Source organism: Leptidea sinapis, chromosome 5 (genome assembly GCF_905404315.1).
Source record: "Leptidea sinapis chromosome 5, ilLepSina1.1, whole genome shotgun sequence".
In the NCBI taxonomy this organism is placed as follows: domain Eukaryota; kingdom Metazoa; phylum Arthropoda; class Insecta; order Lepidoptera; family Pieridae; genus Leptidea; species Leptidea sinapis.
The window spans coordinates 8,474,675-8,498,208 of NC_066269.1; the positions used below are offsets into that span (position 1 = coordinate 8,474,675).

The 23,534-nt window shown below is 36.0% G+C and overlaps 1 protein-coding gene across 4 annotated transcripts in view; it reads left to right on the plus strand.

The window, feature by feature from the left end:
- Positions 1-23,534, plus strand: part of LOC126964488 (protein PALS1) — a 176,482-nt gene that overhangs the window by 33,665 nt on the left and 119,283 nt on the right. For 3 of the 4 annotated variants that reach the window (XM_050807636.1, XM_050807638.1, XM_050807637.1), the window contains 2 exons: positions 8,953-9,086; positions 12,382-12,716. In XM_050807636.1, the coding sequence (XP_050663593.1) occupies positions 8,953-9,086; positions 12,382-12,716 (469 nt within the window). Of the gene's footprint in view, positions 1-8,952; positions 9,087-12,381; positions 12,717-18,970; positions 19,098-23,534 lie in introns of those variants that run through there. The other variant, XM_050807639.1, reaches the window with a different exon arrangement.

The window sequence follows — 23,534 nt, forward strand, 5'->3', positions numbered from 1 at the left end:
TAATATAATGCATTAAAATCATATAAAACTGGGTCGTTAAATATATGTAATTGTTTTCTATAATAATATAACCGTTATTATTTGCCGTGAAGGAAACACAGACAACAAAATGTATGCAATTATGTTTTATGATGTCTATCAAGGCTCTTAAGGAAGGCTATATTATGACCGGGTAGTATGCTATTGATTTATTTATGTATCACGTTACATTGCTTGGTAGATTAAGGTTGGGCTACACCAACTAACTTTAGCAATAACAAACATGTTAAAGTATTGGTTAAGCAGAAAATGAGTTGCACCATTTGACAATTTTTGTTGACGTCATAACTTTAACTGTTAACCGGTTAATCTTCACCAGTTAAAGCTATTGTTAATGTTATATAGCTAAATAGCGATCTGTCAAGAGTTTCAAAGAAATATTCGATATTGACTTGATATTTCACTTTTTAACTTTAACTATACTTGGTAATACGATGTTGCTACACATTCCGCAGTCTATTTTAAAATCAGCGTTACTTTTAATGTTAAATTTGACTCAAACCTTAACTATAACAGCTAATATTATGCAACCCAGGCTTTGTTGAAATCTAACCATTGCATTGAATCAAATTGTGTTCATAATATTTTAGATTTAGATTTTAAAACTTGAGAAATTCGCACTTTCCGAACCGATGCGACTTAGGGACTTTCACTCTATATAGCATACCCTAAGTGCCGGCAATGCATCTCTTGACCCCTGGTGCTGCATATGTCCATTGGCGGTGGCCTCACCACGTCCCATCACGTGAGTGTCGTGTCCGTTTCACCCTTCAAATATAAAAAAAATAAACAAGTCAAAACTTTTGAAATTAAAATTCCTTAGCGGCGTTGAACCCTTATCTTGGGATGGGTTTATGTTAAACTCAGTCAGGGCACGTGGCGTGATCAGTGCGTCGGTACCAGGCGATCATAGTAGAAGAAGAGATTGTCTTATGTATGACGCGAGTATTCCTTAATATAGTCTGACGTCATTCGTATGACCTATTACTACATAGACACCAGGAGAACATAAATATGGTAGCGGTGATAGTAAAGTCTTTTGAACTGAAAACTTCTTTAGCGGCATTGAGCAATTGTCTTGGGATGGGCGAGTATTCCTTAATCGTAGTCGTTGAAATTATTGATAAAAGTTGATCTTTGTAAGAGATAAACTTTTAAATGTAAAATAATTGTAATAGTTCTGAAGTGTTAATTATTTTATGTAATACAAAGTGTCATTTATGTGTACGATAGCGCAATAAATGAATATTGTATTTAACCACATAGATGCTAGTATGTTTATACTGATATATAAGCCAATTCGTGCGAAATTATTCCCTATCAATATAATCCTTCCAAAATATTCAAAAATGGAAAAACGTTGATGTTCAATTTTCACTTCTGCACTCCCGCAGTGCAACCCATATTTAATTTTGTTTCGAACAATCATTTGCCAATATTTTCATTAGTTTCGCCATGTAATATAACCACTTTAATTAAAAATATAACACATTATACATATAAAAAAATCTTTTAATAATAAGTAATTTTGAGGATGTCTTATTAAAACTAAAACAAAATACATTTAAAGAAAATAAACGCCTTAAAAAGTTTAAAATAAATATATTATAAGTACTTATGGATAGTTCGTTCTAGTGACCTTGCTAATTGCCAAATTTTATGACTGAAGGTTATTGGAAAGTAGGTTTTAGGTTTAGAATTGTCAAGTTTTAATGTATTAGGCCGAAACGACTCTAGTTTTGATGAGGTTTATTTAGAAGCTAGATTTGTTATAGCTTCGTATTTACTGTCGGTATTGTGATATTCGTATTAACATCTCTTCTTGTGTAAAAAATGAAAAATAAACAGCTACTAGTGAGAGGCTCCTTTGCACAGGATGCCGGCTGGATTATGGGTACCACAACGGCGCCTATTTCTGACGTGCAGCAGTAATGTGTAAGCATTATTGTGATTTGGTCTGAAGGGCGCCTAGTTAGTGAAATTACTAGGGGCAATTGAGTCTTATGTCTCAAGGTGACGAACGCAATTGTAGTGCCGTTCAGAATTTTTGAGGTTCTTCAAGATCACTGAACGGTACTGCATTGTAATGGGCAGAGCGTATCAATTACCATTAGCTGAACTTCCATCTCGTCTCGTCCCTTATTTCATTAAAAAATCGTAGGTTAAGTCAGCTCATGTCAATATAATATTATCCTAAATGATATTCAATAACTAATCAGTAAGAATTTGTTATATAGCAGTAATAGCGTTAACAGTCTATATTATAGCATTATTAGTTTTTACTAACGTGGCCTTTTTTGTCAGAGCGGAACATCTGCGGCATTAAATAATAATAAAAAAGATTTTACAATTTTTTTTATATAGATACTAGCTGACTCAGCAAACGTAGTATTGCCATATAAAGTAACTAAAAATGCAACCGATTCTCAGACTTACTTAATATATCGTACTACAATTATTGTATTCGATTGCCATCTTGCAACCCTATAGAGGATCTGTGGATGGAACAGAATAACATAAAAAGCGTGATACAAAAATAGTTGTAGATCGTAGAAGGGAGAAAATTTGAAGTTGTGTCTATTTTTCACTTTTTTTTACTGAATCATAATAAAATAAAAATAAAAAAAACTGTCAAAAAAATAAAAAATATATATTTAAGGGTGGGTCATCCTTATCATTAGGGATATGAAAAAAAAGAAGAGTAAATGTTGGCTGATTCTCACACCTACCCGATATGCACACAAAATCTCCTACAAATCGGTTCAGCCGTACCGGAGGAGTTTGGTAACAAACACCTTGACACGAGAATTTTATATATTAGAAGATAGACTAAACACAAAATAGTTAAGTAGACACGGCTTACTAAGTCCAAGTAGTTGCGTGACTTCTAAGTCATATTTTTGTACTTGTCGGCTGAACAAATTTGTTTCAAAATATCGGATCTTCTCCAAGACTTCTGTACTACCATACAAGAAGTTTAGAATAACAATTGTGTAGCAATTTTGGATCGAGTTTCCCTGCGAGATCGAATCAGAAATGAGGAGATCCGTAGGAGAATCATACACACCGATATAGCCCAAATGATTGCGAAATAAAAGTGGCAGTAGGCAGGGCCCATTGTTCGACGGACAGGTGGCGGTTGGAGCAGTAAAGTCCTCGAATAGCGACCACGTACTGGAAGACCCCCCCCCACAAGACGGACTGACGCTCTGGTCAGGATCGCTGGAATACGTTGAGGGCAGCGCAGGACCGATCGCGTGTGTAAGACGTAGCTTGTCACGCACACTAAACTAATATTCGTGGCGTGTTTTTATCGGTTGTCTAATAGAGACTCTATCTAGACGTATATATTATCTAAGGCTATATACTACAATAAGAACCAGAGAAAACCTAAATCAACCAAATTTTGAATGATTGCTAAAGCAGTAACACTTATTTAGGATCATCTCTTTTGCCTTACTGCTTCTGCGGCGTCTTCTAATAACCTTTTTCATGTGACTTTCTTCTTCTTATCTTTGTCTAAGTCTGATTTTGTCCATCGTATATTTTCACCAAGCCTGTTTGTAATCCCTACTAATATTATAAATGGGAATGTAAGTGTGTTTGTCACGCTTTTACACCGGAGCTACTCAACTGATTTTATTGAAATTTGGTACAGCGATAGACTAGATCTGGGAAAGGGCATAGGCTACATTTTTTCCCGGGAAAATTCTTGGTTGGTTGGTGCGATTTGTGAATTATTAACAGAATAACATAAAAAGCGTGATACAAAAATAGTTGTAGATCGTAGAAGGGAGAAAATTTGAAGTTGTGTCTATTTTTCACTTTTTTTTACTGAATCATAATAAAATAAAAATAAAAAAAAACTGTCAAAAAAAGAAAAAATATATATTTAAGGGTGGGTCATCCTTATCATTAGGGATATGAAAAAATCTCTGACTTATCTGATGCTCACACCTACCCGATATGCACACAAAATCTCCTACAAATCAGTTCAGCCGTACCGGAGGAGTTTGGTAACAAACACCTTGACACGAGAATTTTATATATTAGAAGATAGACTAAACACAAAATAGTTAAGTAGACACGGCTTACTAAGTCCAAGTAGTTGCGTGACTTCTAAGTCATATTTTTGTACTTGTCGGCTGAACAAATTTGTTTCAAAATATCGGATCTTCTCCAAGACTTCTGTACTACCATACAAGAAGTTTAGAATAACAATTGTGTAGCAATTTTGGATCGAGTTTCCCTGCGAGATCGAATCAGAAATGAGGAGATCCGTAGGAGAATCATACACACCGATATAGCCCAAATGATTGCGAAATAAAAGTGGCAGTAGGCAGGGCCCATTGTTCGACGGACAGGTGGCGGTTGGAGCAGTAAAGTCCTCGAATAGCGACCACGTACTGGAAGACCCCCCCCCCCACAAGACGGACTGACGCTCTGGTCAGGATCGCTGGAATACGTTGAGGGCAGCGCAGGACCGATCGTCGTGGAAATCTTGCAACATTATATAAAATTTCACTATCATCAAACAAATATTATATCAACCATATACGTACGTCACTCAGTCTCGTGCAAATAATTGCTCTAAGATAATCTCAAGTGATTCGTTCATCAAATATACCTCATTGTAATAACGTATTCGTATGAAGGCGTCACAATACCATTGTCATCCTTAACATTCAAATCATAACAACCAATTACAATCCCAGTTCTTTACGAAATAAGAGTTAGTATTCCATGAGAATATCTACATTGACTCTACAATTATATTGCTAACTGTATTTTATCTTATCAGTCGATAATTGACTCTATTGTTTACGCAATAGAATTTATTGTACAATAGGTCATAAAAGTCTGAGTCACGGTGGTGTAGGAATTTCAGCTGGTTAGAATTTTAATGTAGATTTGATATCAAATAGTTATGTAATGGTCTAGGTTTGCAATTTTGTATGGTTGCGCGGTGCAATGACTCACGTAGACGTAAGACCAATGCATCGCTAGCAAATTATACTGATAAGCTTATAACATAGATCATTTATACGTCTAGATAGACTTTGACAGCTGTGAAAACGTCAAAAAAATTGACGTTAGAACTAAAGTCTATTTTGAGCAATTCACGCTCACTAACACAAGGTGTCATACAAATCGCGTGTGTAAGACGTAGCTTGTCACGCACACTAAACTAATATTCGTGGCGTGTTTTTATCGGTTGTCTAATAGAGACTCTATCTAGACGTATATATTATCTAAGGCTATATACTACAATAAGAACCAGAGAAAACCTAAATCAACCAAATTTTGAATGATTGCTAAAGCAGTAACACTTATTTAGGATCATCTCTTTTGCCTTACTGCTTCTGCGGCGTCTTCTAATAATCTTTTTCATGTGACTTTCTTCTTCTTATCTTTGTCTAAGTCTGATTTTGTCCATCGTATATTTTCACCAAGCCTGTTTGTAATCCCTACTAATATTATAAATGGGAATGTAAGTGTGTTTGTCACGCTTTTACACCGGAGCTACTCAACTGATTTTATTGAAATTTGGTACAGCGATAGACTAGATCTTGGAAAAGGGCATAGGCTACATTTTATCCCGGGAAAATACTTGGTTGGTTGGTGCGATTTGTGAATTATTGATTCGCGTCAATGAGCTATAACTACACCAATGGTAGGTTTAGTTTGCCATAGCAATCTTCCTCGAAATAAGATTCATATAATATGTTGGAAACGGGAGCGAAAACGGGAATCGGAACTGGAATAGGACATGAGATAATCTTCAATTCCAAACTTGCTCATTATTTTTAAATACTCGTGGACGAAGTCGCGGGCATCAGCTAGTTATTTATAATTTTAACTGCCAAGGTCGTGATCGTGGTATTAGTTCAATAAGAGTCTTATGGAATCATTTTTCGATATTTGTACTTCTTCGGCAGTATCTAATAGATTAGAAAGTCTCTTCTCTATACGTAACGAACCGATCAGAGGTCAGGGAATCGGTTACGAAAACTGTATTTAACATTCTGCCCGTATCTATTCTTATTTCGCTATCACTTTTGAATATGTTCATGAAACACTTGAAAAAAATTGCGTGTGTACAAAGTACACATGTCAGAAGTGAAACCTGCATTATGCATCATCTAAACTGCATATGAAGTCCTGGTACATGCTGCTAGGATGACACATGATTTCAACCGCTATGAAAGACATTACTAACACCGCTACCATATTTATGTTCTCCTGGTGTCTATGCAGTTATAAGTCGTGCGTATGACGAAAATATTAATGAACACCTAATCGCGTCATACATAAAAATAAAATTGTATGCATATTTCTGTCTCATTCTTTGCCGGCTTCATCCTACACACTTTTGTTTGTGTGTCTCTTACCTTTCGTTTTTTCCGTTGCATCCGTTTCCGCAAGTTTCACTTCAATAATCACTCATACACTAATTTTGTAGTCCTATCACCCTCCAATCTATTTGTAGTTAAAATTATTGAAAATTATTTTCTACTTTTTAGTTTGGTTTTTTTAAAGCGTGTTTTTAAGCAACAGTTAATTGACTTTTGGGCCTTATGAGGATGCTCATGGCCGCTCAGAGAGCAATGGAGAGGGCCATGCTCGGACTTTCCCTCCCGGAGATCGAATCAAAAATGAGGAGATCCGTAGGAGAGTGGTTGCGAAACTGAAGTGGCGGTGGGCAGGGCACATAGCTCGACGGATAGATGACGGTTGGGGCAGTAAAGTCCTCGAATGGCGACCACGTACAGGAAGACTTAGTGTTGGTAGGCCCCCCACAATATGGACCGACGATCAAGATCGCCGGAATACATTGGACGAGGGCAGCGCAGGACCGATCGTAATGGCGATCCTTGTGGGAGGTCTTTGTCCAGCAGTGGACGTCTTCGGGCTGAAATTATGATGATGGGATATTATTATTGTTTTTTTTTGTCTTAAAAGGATGATCATGTTTATTTATACACAGTAATGAATAATCGATGTATTAGCATACGCAATAGTCTGAACAAAAATTAATAAATAAAAAAACGGTGTTAACAAGATTCGAAATGTAATTAAGAAAGACCCACTGCATAAAATAATAAATTTTGATACAGGATAATGATATTAATTCTAATATAAATTAATTTGAACATTTACACAATAAATTAAGTATTTTAACCATAAATGGAACATCAAGCTGTTCCCCAGTATCTGCTCGATCCATTTGACCGCGTGCAACGTAGAGCAGCTCGAATTGTCGGGGACTCAGTGCTCTGTGAACGGCTGGATCTCTTGGCGTTGCGTAGAGACGTCGCTTCATTGTGTGTCTTCAACCGCATTTATCACGGGGAGTGTTCCGAAGAGCTGTTTAACCTGATTCCTGCCGCCGAGTTCCACCTTCGCACGACACACCACAAGTTAGGATATCATCCCCACCATCTGGATGTGTGGCGGTCCTCCACAGTGTGGTTTTCAAGGAGCTTTCTCCCTCGTACTACAAAGCTGTGGAATGAGCTTCCTTGTGCGGTGCGGACGATACGACATGGGTACCTTCAAAAAAAGCGCGTACATCTTCCTTAAAGGCCGGCAATGCTCTTGTGATTCCTCTGGTGTTGCAAGAGAATGTGGGCGGCGGTGATCACTTAACACCAGGTGACCCGTACGCTCGTTTGTCCTCCTATTCCATAAAAAAAAACAAGCATCTTTAAAACATTCAAAGAGTCAAAACAGTGTCTATTAAATATCTGATCTTAATAAATAACGATTTTATGTAAACAAACAGCTATTTGTATTTAAATCTTATATATTTAAGAAAATATATCTATATTAATATATTTATTTTAACGATAAACTTAAATATAAATATCGATAGTTGCCAACTATTGCCGGTAGGTGGCGATTTGCGCCCATATTTATGTATATAAGAACATGTACGGAACACTTATGCAGTAGAACGTCTACCACATAATAAGCGTTCCTTTTGAATTTCTTTAATAGAGTGCTAATTACTGTCTTGCCACATGTTTATTCATTAAAAGCTCAAGTGTTCCGAAGTAGTGGAAAACGATATAATGCATAAGGCAACTTTGTCATTCATAAGAGTCATTTTGACCTTAATAAATAAATTATATTTGATATTGATGATTGAGGTTTCTCTATGGAGACTTGCTTTTAAAACCGCGTGCTGTTGAAACAGTTGGGTTCGTCCGCTTTGTAACGTAACGCGTTACGGGGCAAGTCCGCCTGGCTTCCATTTCTCTCACGCATACAGCAGTGGTGGGCAGGCTCCTCCTCTCTCACTCTAACCAATTGTTACTTTAATAGGATAATAATATTAAAATGTAACAAAATTCTAATGTACATATTCAAGTATAGTAACTGAGAATTAAATATTTTTTTTAATCAATAAAAGGATCTTTTAACCAACGTTTAGTACTCTGTTATTTAATTAGCACACAAGACATTAATAAATAACCTTTCCTTACATTCTCATATTAATATACATACAATTTAAGTAATAACCTAAGCTTTTCATAAGTTAAACAATTTCAATATTAAATAGTTCAAATTGAAATCTTAAAATTCCGTAATACAAATGTAACAGGTTGAAGTTGGTTCTTAAAAGTTTTCTGACGTTTGCGTTATTGGTTTTTTTTTTATGGTTTCTTCGTCCATTATTAGGACAGGCAAAGGGTTCTATCCCATACAGCTGTATTTATTATTTAATAATTAATTGTCAAAGCCATTTTTGCAAGAGTTTTACAAAATTGTTCTTTCTAAAAACGTAGAATAGCACGAGGAATAAATGATTTTAATGATTTTTGCTTCGTTAGGCCAAAAGGTATAGCTTCTTGCGTGCATACATAAGTACACACACTTTTTTGTTAGTAAGAGTATGATTTGTTTCAGTATCAGAGATCGGGCACAACATCATCCAGGATGCGTTCCTCATCGCGGTGGAGGAGCAGGCTCGCCAGCGGCTACAGAGGCTTTCGGCGCTCAACAGGATCACGCCTGTTGATATGACCAAGTTATCCGTTGAGGTTGGTTCTTGTAAAAAAGTAAGGTTGTAAACATAGATTACTTATACTACTCTACTATACTCTAGATAGACTGTGACAGCTATGAATACCTCAAAATATTGAGGCTAACAGTTGACCTCTATTTTTAGCAATTCACGCACACTAACACAAAGTGACATACAAATCGCGAGTGTAAGACTTGTTAGTAGTATATTTTTTAAAGACGTATAAATGATGAGAGGTCATTTGCACTGTATGATTTTGAGCAAAAATTTTTTGCCTTTTCCATTTTAATAATTTTATATCATTTTCCTTTCTATATAAATTTTATATTATGTTACTTGGTGCTACAGGACCCTTCATGGGCGAGGCCGACTTGTACTTGGCCGCTAATTTGTTTTTAAATTGAGATCTAAATAGTAAAACATCGTAGACAATATAGATATAATGACGTTATATTTTTACTTCAGTCGGTAACTGCTCGAGTGTATGAAGAATGATTCCTCTCTAGAAAAGAATTTCACGTAACTGCACATATTTCAAACTTGGACATATTGTGGCTGGCACTTTTCAACGTTTTATAAAGAATTCTGCAATTTTTATCGTATCTGATACATTCGAGTATATTATGTTAGTATTCATCTGTATACTGTGCAATGGTAAGTATAGATAAATCGATTCAGCTGCTATTATCCAGTGATTCGAAGAATGTAAAACCTGTTCTAGGCGCCATTTCGTTTTCTGAATTGCAATGTTAAATTTTGTTCTTGTGTGTGTAATAGAGTAACTATAGCCAGATGAAACAAAAAGACAGCGACATATAGATTTACCCAATTTACTTAATGATAAAAATAGTCCTTTTGAATTATCACCATCAGCCGGATGACGTCTACTGCTGGACAAAGCCCTCCCGCAAAGATCTCCACAACGATCCGTCCTACGCTGCCCTCATCCAACGTATTTTGGCGATCTTGGCCAGATTGTCGGTCATTTTAGGGGCGCCGACCAATTATGCGTCTCCCGGTACGTGGTCGCCATTCGAGGACTTTTCTAGACCAATGGCCATCTGTCCGTCGTCTTATGTGCCCTGCCCACTGCCACTTCAGTTTCGCAATCATTTGGGCTTTTTCGATGACTTTGGCTCTCCTACGGATCTCCTCATTGTTGATTCGATCTCGCACCGAAACTACGAGCGACCATGAGCTTTGAGCATAGTTAGCGACCAGGTCTGTACCGTAAGTCATCACTGGCATCACACACTGGTTGAAAATCTTCGTCTTCAGATACTGTGGTATTAGTATTTTTGAATACTAATTATTAATTAATTTTAACACAGTTATCGTCTTATCTTGAATGTAGTTGACTTACAGACTACAAAGAAAATATCGACATCAGTCATATTATCAAGAGGATGTAAATAATAAATCATAAGAGGTGGGACTGCCTCAGTAAAAATTTAATTTATTCTAGTATGAAACTTGCAGTGATTTGACATAAGTTTGACATAGTTATTACAAAATGACGATTAGCGAACAGTTGCTTAAAACGTAGTGGATTCGCTCTCCATTTTTAACGAGAATATAGCAGTCATCTGTAGGTTTTTCAATGACTGCACGTTTCATACAATCGAGTGAATCACTTTTTTCTCAAAGAGTTTCGCTAGGCTGGTATTATGCATTATTTACATCTTGCTTACAGAGGTAAATAAAAGGCATATCCCAATCACAGACTAGTAAAAAAATAAAGACTCCGTGTCACCTTACATAACAGTGTAGCACCAAAACAAGCCGATTAACGTGTAAGTACATAGCCCCACGTACACACACTACTACTAGGCGGCCATTATGAGAATTATTGTCATCGTCTGTGACAGATCAGTTTGCGTCTCAATAAAATATTTTAAATATGCCGTCGTGCGTTGTGATAAAGTGTAACAAGGATACTATTTTAGTATTTGTAGCCATATATTATGATTATTTAAGGGAGAAAAAATTGTGTAACTAGTATCCCCCGTAACCGCACACACACTTGCATAACGGTGCTTCACTTGCTAATATCACGGCGCAGAGTCCTTCTTTTTTTACTCGTCCGTGATCCCAACTTTTTTAAGTGGAGTTACGAAAAAACCTGCCTTAATATTGATCACCGTTTTCACTGTGTGGTTATTTGATATAATTTTTCTGGAAGTGGAGGACAAATGTGCATACGGGTCACCGAATGGTAAATGATCACCGCAGACATTTGAAAACTAAAAACACATTAGTATGTTACAGGCGAGAATCGAACCGAGGTCTCCGTGGTGAGAGTCAACGATTAAAACATTACGCCAACAACGCTTTTTTAAAATTTAATTTCTTTCAATTTTAAAGTAAAATAAAAAAAATATAATTTTGATACATATTAGAAAAAAAAACACTCCAAGTTTAATGTAATTGGCAGGCCTGTCTATTCATATCAAGTCTATAGTTACCTTACTTGAACGCCGTCGTCGCTGTCGCATTAGTATGAAAATATTTTAAGCTGCAAAAAGTTGTATTGACGAGGGGTTTTATATGATGAGCGCTTAACTTGAAACCGCTCAGTTTTAAAGCATATGGCAGCACTTTAAGAGCTTTCAATTTAAAAGTGGTTTTTTTATGCTTAGTCGTTTTCTTGTGTTGGCTTATTATAAATACTATACATTATCACGTCTGTAATATTAGGATCAATAATTATATCATTAATTTTGTCTGTCTGCCGACTGAAGTATTTATATAAGGCTCATTTTTACTGTTGGATATTAAATTCGTTTTAGTGTTAGTCAAGTACTAGAGTACCAATTATCCGAGAAGTTATATCTGCTCGTGTCCGCGCCCACCGTACTGCTTCTTCTCACTTGTGTCACCTATTTATCGCTACGAAGAGTTGCTTATAATTTTTTTACTATGTTTATTTTTTTTATGAAAATAAGGGACGAGACGAGCAAGCCGTTCAGCTTATGGTAATTGCTTCGCTCTGCCCATTACAATGCAGTGCCATTCAGGATTCTTGAAAAAGCCAAAGATTCTGAGCGGCACTACAACTGCGCCCGTCACCTTGAGACGTAAGATGTTAATCCTTCTTTGCCTAGTAATTTCACTAGCTACGGCGCCCTTCAGTCTTCTGCTTCACGGCAGAACTAGGCGCCGTTGTGTTACGCATAATCTAGATTCTAGACGGCATCCTGTGCCAAGGAGCCTGCCACTGGTGAAATATTTAATGTACCGTTAAAGCATTCCTAACGTATTAAGTAAGCATCTATATTCGGTAAGTTTATTTATATTTATGTACCTTCCAGCTCAACCGTAAGAAGAAATCCTCACCAGAGAATCACCAAGAGCTGAACGGCTACATCGCCAACTCCACCGTCTATGTCACCTCCATCAACGAAAACGGTGCCATAGACACAAAACCCGCGATCTCCTCGCCAAAGTCGCAGCCAAAAACCCTCCCGGCGCTTCCGGCCCCGATCCTGACCAACGGTGTGACAAACAAAGGTGACAGTGAAGTGATAAGTGATAGTGAGTTTAGTGTAAAGGATCACCTGAGTAACGGAAGGTGTGAGAAGCTGTTGGGTGAACAGCCTGACCTTCGGCCGAGGATTGTTGAAAATAAATTGGCGGCAGGAGAAAGGTGAGAATGAATTTTTCGATTGATATAAATAATAGGCTATTCCTCGATTTTTTTAAATACATATATCCTAAAATGATGGTGAATATTCGATAGCCACCTGGTATTTTTATTTCCTCAAAATACTGCCACTGCGTGCTAAGAAAAATTGTTTTAAATTTAAACGATAAATAGTCGCGCCAAAACGGAGCCGCCATGATCGTGACGTCATAAAAGCATAAACAAAGAAACGTCAAAATGTGCAGTGCAATCCTTATTGATTTTTATAACAATAAAAATGACTTTTCATGCTATAGTGACGTCACAAATGGCGGCCCGCGTTTTTGGTCACGTGACGATACAGATGATTTTAATTTTGAAAATATAAATGGACGTAGTGTCTGAAAAACGTCACAAGCCACATTCATCGCATTTTAAGGAATTCGTGTTTAAAGTTTAATCAATATAAGCGTATTCGATACATGTGGGTTGGGCTACTAAGTCATGATTTCATTTTAAGAGTGACAGTAGGGCTAACATTTTTTGTCAGTCCGTTAATATGAATCACGTGACCAGTTTTGTGTTCTTAACGCAATTTCGACATGATTGTGGTTTGGAACGTTTTTCTGGAATTACGTACAAATAATCCTTATATTTTTATAACTAAAACACTATATTTAACATACTATCATAATTAAATTTTTATAGATGAAACTGGCCTATTGTGGTATATTACGAAAAAAATGACTTAAATTAACTTACTCTCTCTTTTTCATCACCAAATTTTATCAGATACTTCAGTGTAATTTTGTTCAAAATATTTATGAAAATATATGCCTCAGATCTGAGAAAAACGGGTGCAAGATACACAGCAAGCTTCTTAAGGTGTTGTTGATTAAGAAAGTCATTTATATTATAGGTTTTACTACTTAAACAGTTTTCAATTACTCTTTGGGATTTCGGAGAACACATTTGCTCTTGCACATTTTCTGGGATCATGTTGTAAAAGTATAAACATTCCCCAACAAAAGACTTATTCGACTTAACCGAGTAGCAACCATAACAAGTTTTTATTAATTGTTCTTGATGTTAATAATAACAATTATACACTGTCTTAAAAAACCCTGAACTATAATTGACACGGATTGACGAATGCGGAGATAAAACTTAAATTTAAATAATAACCCCCTTATTCATAAAGGTCCGCTAACTTTAAACAGCTGCTTAGGAGTGTTTTTGCTCATTCTGACTTAGGTCAATAGAAGAAGACAGAGTGAGAATTAGCAATGCTTTAAGTTAGCAGACTATTATGAATAAGGGGTTAAATCAAAACCCCTTTGTTTAAAAGCTACGATAAAAAGTACATTTTATATTAAATGTTTTCAAAAATCTTGAGAATCGCTGACTTATCTATTCTACCAATAAACTAAGGTCATCGCCCTGACCTAGGTCCAATGGCGTATAGTATAGCATCAGCTGAGTGGTCGGGGAAAAATTAAAACCTTTTATTTTAATTTTTTTATAGTGATTATTTCCTGAACATCAATAATTATAATATGTACTCACTACTTGATATCAATATAGGCTTTAAGATATAGGACACGATTATTTTAACAACCTGTTTAAAAATTATGACTATCACACTTCTAGAAAGTTGGCAACTGTGCCTATGTTACATTACTATTAAATTATTATTATTTTAAGTATTATATTCATAAACATTTCTGAAGACTTTTGTTATAAATAGCGTGAATAGACATCTTTTGCAGCAAAAAGATATTATTAATATCGGCCGCATTGCCCCATTATTTTATACCGTTGGACATAATGCTATGAAAAAAGCTAGTGTCGCGTCGTATCTATAGCAATCAGTTGTCTAATGTTTTTAATCGCGTATGCATCGATTATTTATACTAGATAGAGTCTCTTGCTGTAAGACAATCAATAAAAACAGGCCTGGAGTGTTAGTTAAGTGCGCATGACGCCTTACACTCGCATTTGTGCATGATTTGCTCAAAATAGAGGTTCGTTCTAAAGTCTATTTTTTTCAACGTTTTCACAGCTGTCATAGTCTATTTACACGTATAAATAATCTAAGCCCGTATTTTGCAGAAAGAACTAAGGCTGGGTTGCACAAATTAACATTAGCAATAACAAACATGTTAAAGTACCGCTTAAGCAAAAAATGTGTTGCACCATTCGACAATTTATAGATGACGTCATAACTTTAACTTTTAACCGTAACTGTCAAATCTTCGCCAGTAATAGCTTTTATTATTTTTAAATATGTATATAAATAGCGACCTGTCATAAGTTTCAAATAAATATTCGATGTTGACATGATATGTCACTTTTTAAATTTAACTTTAGCTATGTCAAGGAAGTTGCTAGGCTGCTAGGTAGTTGGTAGGCCTCCCACAAGGTGGACCGACGATCTGGTCAAGATTGCCGGAATACGTTGGATGCGGGCAGCGCAGGACCGATCTTCGGGTGAGGCGTTTGTCCAGCAGTGGACGTCTTCCAGCTGATGATGATGATGTCAAGGAATTCGATGGTGTAACACATTCCGCAGTCTATGTTAAAGTCAGCGTTACTGTTAACGTTAAATTAGACTTAAATCTTAACTATGACAGCTAATATGATGCAACTCAGACGAAATCTGAAAGCCAATGTAAAAGCATATACATCACCCAATAAATCCATCGCCCGATGTATAGCTTCTTTCATCCAGCAGCTGATTATGAATTGTATTGCTATCCAAACGAAACAGGAGTGATTTTCAGCACAATCGACTAAGGACTGTAGATTACCTGATATTGAGAGGCACACACTAACGATTAACTAACAGGGCTACATAAATAAAATATTTGACGACCCGTATAGCCGTATGGTTAGTGACCTCGACTACTAAGCTGCCCGGGTTCGAATCCCGGTAGCTGCAAACATTAATATGATGAATATGGATGTTTGTTTCCGAGTCATGGATGTTAATATATATTTATGTATGTTTAAGTAAGTATATTGTATTAAATATATCGTTGTCTTGCACCCATTGTACAGGCTATGCCTAGTTTGGGGCAAGAAAATTTGTATTAAAGTGTGTCAATAAAATAGTTTCACAATTGGCCATGTTGGCCAAGTCGAGTAGCACTCACAAAAATACCTTTTAATATATATTGGTTCCATTTTGAAGTCGGTGAATACTGAATATACAATAAATGCAACATTGGTACAGGGTACTAAAATAGTAATTCAAGTGAACAGATGGTTACGTTTGGAACAATACAAATGGCCAGTGGTCATCTTAACCTTGGCTAACTGTAATTTGCACAGGTGTAACATGTGCGTCCATTTGTAAATATTCTCTCGTGCACACGCTATTTTGAGACTGAACTAGTGTTACAGGCATATATGACATTCCGTCTTTGCGACGGATGGCGGTTCGTCACCTTGCCAAAGAAACATGTGTGTTTCCCCGAAAAAAGTGATAACTTAAAGTAATCTATGTTGAACTATTTAATATTAAAATTGCTGAACTTGATACTAAATACGACTGTCTGGTAGCAGACAATATTCGATTGTACGTCGTATTGTCCATCGCACAAAATTGTTATTGTTACTGTCTGGACCGTACCGAGTACGACGCTGAACTTGTCTTGTGCGAGGCGACTACAGGACACATTAACTCATGTGACCAGACTCTCGAAACGTCCGGCCGTACAAAATCGGACCATGTGTTTAGGCTATTACAATAAAAAAACAACATAAGCATTAAAACTGAGACTTTACTCAGACGTTACTTACGTAAAACTTAGCTTAGTGTAAGCTTAGCATAATCTTTGATTTTATAGTCATTTGACACCTGAAATTATGCTCAGCAGCAAGCCAGCCCAATGCAAAAGTCAAGCTCACGTTTTATCACTCTAATCTATGTTTTACGTAAGTATAGTCTGAACAACCCAGAGACTGGAGTCACATACGGTGGTCTGACCAAATGTCCAAAGAGCTGGAGGAGACAATCAATGTTGCAATACATCAGGCAACGGACCGCCGCTAATGGAGAAGATCAGAAGGAGTCACGATCCTCAGCAGTGAGGAATACGATCTCAGAGATATTTGAGGGATAGTCTCAACAGACAGTCCGCAAGTACAACAGCCACGGCTGCAGCAACGCATGCGAGAGAACGCATTTCAACTCCACTGCACTTGTTTGATGATAAAAAAATAGCCCTATCGTCGGGGGTGACTAGGGCTGTCACCGCAGTATTATTTTGCCCATTAAACTTTCTGCATATTCTTCTTCATTCTTCTATGATGATAGCTGCCTAAACATATTAAATAATGAACACAATAAAATATCTATTTGAAACAATTTTTGGGACTATTTTTCTCTAAAATATCAGACACTATCAATATCTGGAAAGATACTTAAACAACGCCTTTTTTAAATGAATTTGTAGGATATGATTGGCTTTTAATTTGCATTTTGGTGGTTAATGGATAACTTATCTAATATATCTGGAAGCAATCCTTACTTATCCTTATATTTACATTAGCCATAATCGAGTAGCTTTCTCATCTGGAACACGCAAGTTCTGGGTGTTGACGAAAGCTGCTCTTGCTTCTTAACTTTAACCAGCTATCACTGCCACAACTGCCAATAGGGAATGATCATACCGCAAAAGGTAAAGCCAATCTTTTGGGCACTTTATTTTCCTCAAACTCACGATGGAAAGGCAATTCCGCAGTGTCACATCTCTTTGCCGGAAGTAGAGTCCAAACAAAAAAATTAACGCAACGCGTGCCCCTTGACTTGACGCCAGCGGTAACGCGTTTATTCCGGTCAGCCCTTGTCTATTCGATCCCAAAAAAGGAGACCGTTTGGATCCGGCTACCTACAAGCCTATTTCTAATATCTCCCTGTTCTCAAAAATCATGGAAAAACTTACTAGCCGCCAGCTCTTGATTACGAGGTGGGTCCAAAAAGACAATTTTTATAAAACGCCGACAACGCTCCTGTTATTCATGTGGTGCTCCAAGAGAATATGGGCAGTGGTGATTAAGTTAATTAAGTAACTTATCCTCAAGTCAACCATATGCTCGTTAGTCCTCTTCTTTTATATAAAAAATGCGATACATCATTTTAAATAATAAACAATAATTAGTGTGCATGTTATTATGTGATTTAACTCCATATTAACACGGGCAGTCATTGTTTTAACAACAGCAATTATATACTACAATCAACGATACAATAAATTAAACAGTGCCTTTGTTGTCATAAACCAATGAATTATTTGCAAATAATGAGACGTTATCATAAGCTATTCTATATTTGAATTGACATTTTTTACGTACCGTTCGTAAATTTTTAATTTGCTCTTGTATCTCCTAGATTCAAGCTTCTTTTTAAATATTTTGCCATCATTAGTAGTTAATTTTACTATATCCATTATGCTCACTGATTTGCAGCGTTAATGTAGAAGAACATTATTTCAAACCGAAATATATTTCAATGGGGTAGCTAGTCGAAGATAATATTAAGAAATCTTAAACTTGCATTCTTTACTCTACGACCACCCAGCAATGAGGTATTCACTCTTCTTTGATAAGAGTAGACCAGCCTAGAGAAACTATCTAAGAAAAAAGCGATTCATTCGATTGTATGAAACGTGCAGTCAAATTGATAGATTGACAGATGACGGCTATAATCTTGTAAAAAACAGAGGTAGCCGAAATCCACTACGTTTTAAGCAACTGTTCGCTTACAAACTTAGCCGTATTATAATTCGTCGCCAATCGCTATACTGTAATTACTACTATTTCAAACTTAAATCTGATCACTGCACGTTTCATACTTAACTAAATTTCAATTTTTACTTAGATAGACCCGCCTCTTACTCGTATTACGTAGTATTTTCATCCTCTTTGAGAGTAGACTCAAAACTCTGTGGTAAGAGGTAGGCTTCTTGTAATATCAAAACTACTATAAAACCAGCCACATACACATGTTTTAAAACGTATAATATATTATGGTAATAATAGTCGATCTACGTACATCCTGTGGGATGCAAGTCACGTGATTAGCCACATTTATTGCCATGGTTTATGGATAGGTATTAATTTAATTATTCTTGTCGCGTGCGACAGCCCTGGCATTGTTACCTGTCTGTCCCGTACCTCCCCACCTGTGCGCGAACGCATCTAGACCCGTTTTTTCCCATCTCTTTCCCACGCGAGCAAGGTTATGTTAATCTTTTACAGAATACAACAAACTCGTTCGTGGGTGGACGCATCGCGCGTTTTGTTTTACGATTGTGTTTAAAATTCTTGTGTTTTGTGAACTGTGATGTGTTGTGAAATGTGAATTTTTGAATACAGGATGCACTATAAGTTATTCAGAAGGTATTTCATCTCTGCATATTAATTTAAAAGTGGTTTGCTAATAGGCTAGAATAACCGCTTCTGTTAAAATTTCTACATGCAATTATTGTTATTAATACACACTATAAGCTTACAATTACAATAATTCAAATTATATAGTTAATTTCTGTATCTACTTATAATTATTAACATTTTCATTAAATCAAATTGTTAAAAAATACGGTGTATTTAATATGTTTTATGATTGTATTTATCGATTAGATTTCTAAAATCGTAATCAAACGTTTCTCGGGTGTTGGTTTTCTACCTAATTATGACTTAGTGTCAAAATTATTGTTTAAATTTTTAATAGTTTCAGGTAGTTACCTGCCTAAAACCAGGTTAGTTAACCTGCGTTTAGGTAAAAATAACCGGTTCTAAATAGCTACTAAGTACTTAGTTGTAATTAAACATACTGTTTGGGCGTTTTACGAGTAGTAACTGAAGGAATTTAAAAAGCAATTAAATGATAGGGTTACTTACGTTCGGAATTTATATGTTAGTTAAAATTTTTATGGTTCGTAATGATAATACTTTTTTGCTTATATCTTCTTCTAATATATAAAATTCTCGTTTCATTTCAGTTTCGACCGATTCTCATGAAATTTTGAGTGCATATTGGGTAGGTCTGAGAATCGGACAACATCTATTTTTCATCTCCCAAAATGTTAAGGGTCGTCCACACGATCTTATTTTTTTTTTTATATTTGTTTGATTATGAGCTTTAAAAATTACATACAACTTTAAATTTTCACCCATCTACGATCAACAGTTATTTTTGTATCGCGATTTTAATATCGGCAATACAACGTTTGCTGAGTCAGCAAACGTTGCAAATTATTGGACATAATTACATGTAGGTGTTCAATATCATAATATATAGGTACGAGCTATACTAGACTATACTACTGTTAATTGAGTAACCCTTACTAAAGTATCACATTATTCTATTATATTCAGTTTCAAACAGTTTATCTTAGGTCATTTAAATACGTCTAGATACACTATGACCAGCTGTGAAAACGTCGAAACAAAAAGAGCATAGAACTAAACTCTATTTTGAGCAATTCTCGCACACTAACACAAAGTATTATACAAATCGCGAGTGAAAGACGTAGCTTGTCACGAACACTAAACTGGTATTCCTGGCCTGTTTTTATCGGCTGTCTAACAGCAAGAGACTCTATCTAGACGTACAAATTATCTAAGCAATTTATACTTATGTCAGGTTCAAAGTGTTTAAAGTATCAGTATAGTGCTCATATAGCTGCGCCTGCGCAGTTTAAACCTCTCAAGTTATTACCGCACTTGAAAGTTTGACGAGTTAATGCCTGGCTTTCGGGTATACTGTTAGTAATAGAGAATATTGAGGCTGACAACTATTAGTGAGTCTTAAAGTGTGCTCGTTATGTTTCATATTATCATTGTTATTCTAGAAAATTCCAAAACAATGTAATCGCCTCGACCAAAAACCGGAACGTGTATTAACTGTGAAATATATAAAATACAATAATGACTTACTTGACTTGATTTTAGTTCCTGTATCCCCTAGCTGGGGCAGAGGATATCCACAGTGCATCTCCATCGCTATCGGTCCTGAGCATCTCTCTTAATTTCACTACAGGTCTTTCCGATTTGTTTTGCTGCGTCAATAACAGTCCCCCGCCTGGTTTACTTTGGACGGCCATGTTTGCGTCTTCCTTGAGGGCAGTCTAGGGCTTGGCTCGGTATATGGTTGGGATCCCTCCGGAGTGTGTGGCCTTTCCAGCCAAATTTGCGGCGTTTTATCTGTTGGTCATTTTGGGACTTCATGACAGCGTTGCCAAAGATAATCGTTGGAAATTTTCGGGCCAGTAAATACCGCGGATATTTCGAAGGCATCGGTTAACGAAAACCTGAAGTTGATGAAAGATGGGCTTGGTGACCATTCACGTCTCACACCCATGCATCAATACGGACTTCACGTTGGACCGAAATATTTTGAGCTTATCTCTCCGTGTCAGTTTCCGTGATTGCCATACTGATCGAAGCCGTGCGAAGGTTGATCATTCTTTTGCGATCTATCAAGTAATACAAGGGTATTACTTCATATTCAGTCCATCCAGTCTCTGACACGCAGTTACCCAGATGAGATCATTTGTGGACGCGTTCCACTACCTCTGTGCCAATGAGCAACGGACCTGAGCTCATAGCCTAAAAATACAATAAAAGTAAATTTATTTATATTTTGACTATCATAAAGAACAAGGACCAGAAAAACTCTGATAAAATCATAATTTGTTGTTCTTGTTCTCAATGGAGTGCTACACACAGAAAATACACAGCACTAATTATGCACAATACGTCAGCTGTATAGCTACAGATATACTGCTATAAGCATTTCGGTGACAACTCACGAGACTTCACTCATACAAAAAGCGTCTTACTGTTATATATATATTTTTTTTATTATTTATTTATCACGCACGCCAGTCACTGATGTGAATCCATAAGATATCCCCCTATCACAAAGTTCCCAACTCTAAAGAAGTTTTCACTTAAAAAAACCGACTTCAATAACTGACAAGTACCTATAAAATAACTTAATAAAGATTTAATTTAATACTGCCACATCTTATGCAATTTTACGGTTTAAGTCGGTGCTTGCCCGCTTGGGTTGTTTGGTTCTAGAAGAAACTACCCCACTCAAAGTCACGCGTGGCGAGTGTAGGTACCTACTATTACATTCGGCTTGGCACCGGCTTCAAACCTATCACCAGGAAGCACATACATATAGTAGTGTTTTATTAAAATTAAAGGTATATAATATACTTAAACATAATATATATAATAGAACCTAATCCTTTTCGAAGTCGGTTAAAAATAGATTGCGATAATCTGAAGATAAGAAGGAGAGTCTAATAAAACAGACTGAATTCATAGACAGTTTTATTCCAGCGCTGGACAAAGTAAACAAGCTTCGCATCACAAGAATTTGCCACAACAAATTTATCCAAGAAAATTCTCGGACAAAATATCTTTTCAAACGTATTGTTCCTGCGACTCCTATATAAAATGCGTTGCAGATAAAATTGAATTTTATACTTCAGCACTTAAGGTGCAGAATTTATTGTCGGGAGAGCGTATCAGACAAAATAGGGATTTGCTTGGAGTAGATTCTAGATATTTTATGTCGTAATATAATGATATTTTGGATCCCTTTTCAATATCTCTGAACCCTTTGAAACCTTCGTTTTAGTACGGCTTATAAGCTTAAAAGATATTCGAAAATTCTTTTGAATCGACATAACGTTTATTGCTTTCTAAATTGTTATTAGAAATTATAATGGTTAAGTCTTTATTGTTACAAATTATAATCTTTGCTAAGTGTTTAAATGTACAATGTATTTTTTTTCAAATTAATAAGATTGATAGAATATAATTGAGAGAATTGATTACCTCGATGTTTTCTTTTAAACCGACTTCAAAAAAGGAGGAGGTTCTCAATTCGTTGGTATGTTCTTGTTTTTAATCACCATTATCATTAAATACATCTTTATATATATAATTCTTCTGTGAGTGTGTATGTCGCTGAACTCCTCCTAGACGGCTGGACCGATTTGGATGAAATTTTTTGTGTGAGTTCAAGGGGATTCGAGGATGGTTTAGATTCACAATTGAACTACCTCCTAAACGGCTGGACCGATTTTGATGATATTTTTGTGTGTTCCAGTGAATTTGAGATTGGTGTGTGTCTTCAGGTGGATTCGAGAATGGTTTAGATTCACAATTAAACTACCTCCTAAACGGCTGGACCGATTTTGATGATTTTTTTGTTTGTTTCAGTGAATTTGAGATTGGTTTAGATTCTCAATTCCGTCCATATAATATAATTCTCTCCGTCCATATAAATAAGAACTCCTCTTAACGGCTGGACAGATTTTGCAAATTTAAGACGTGTGTACAGGACAACGTCTGTTGGTTCCACTAGTATTAGATAAAAACCTTGGTTCTCTTTTAATAACAAAATTTTCTATTATTTACAAATGCAAAATCTTAACATATATAAATCCAGTGTCCTGACGTTTGTTTCCAGTGACCTCTTAAACGAATGAACGAATTTTAATGAGGATTGCTTCATGGAGTGCAGTTTAGTCAAACTTGAGAGATAGAATAGTGTTTATTTCGAATTAACACCCATAATTATTATTTTCATTTCCAATATTTGTTTTGTATAGAAATATTTTATATCAGAGAATTTATTGACACACTGTGTGACAGTTCTGCTTTGAAACAATTTCATTATAACAATTGGAACATATTTTACGAAATAATTCTTGATGTTATGAAATATTATTGACAAATTCATAAAAAAACAATATTTTATGTTTTATGTACAACTTTCAAAAGAGAGTACTACTGCTACTATGTACTAGCCAT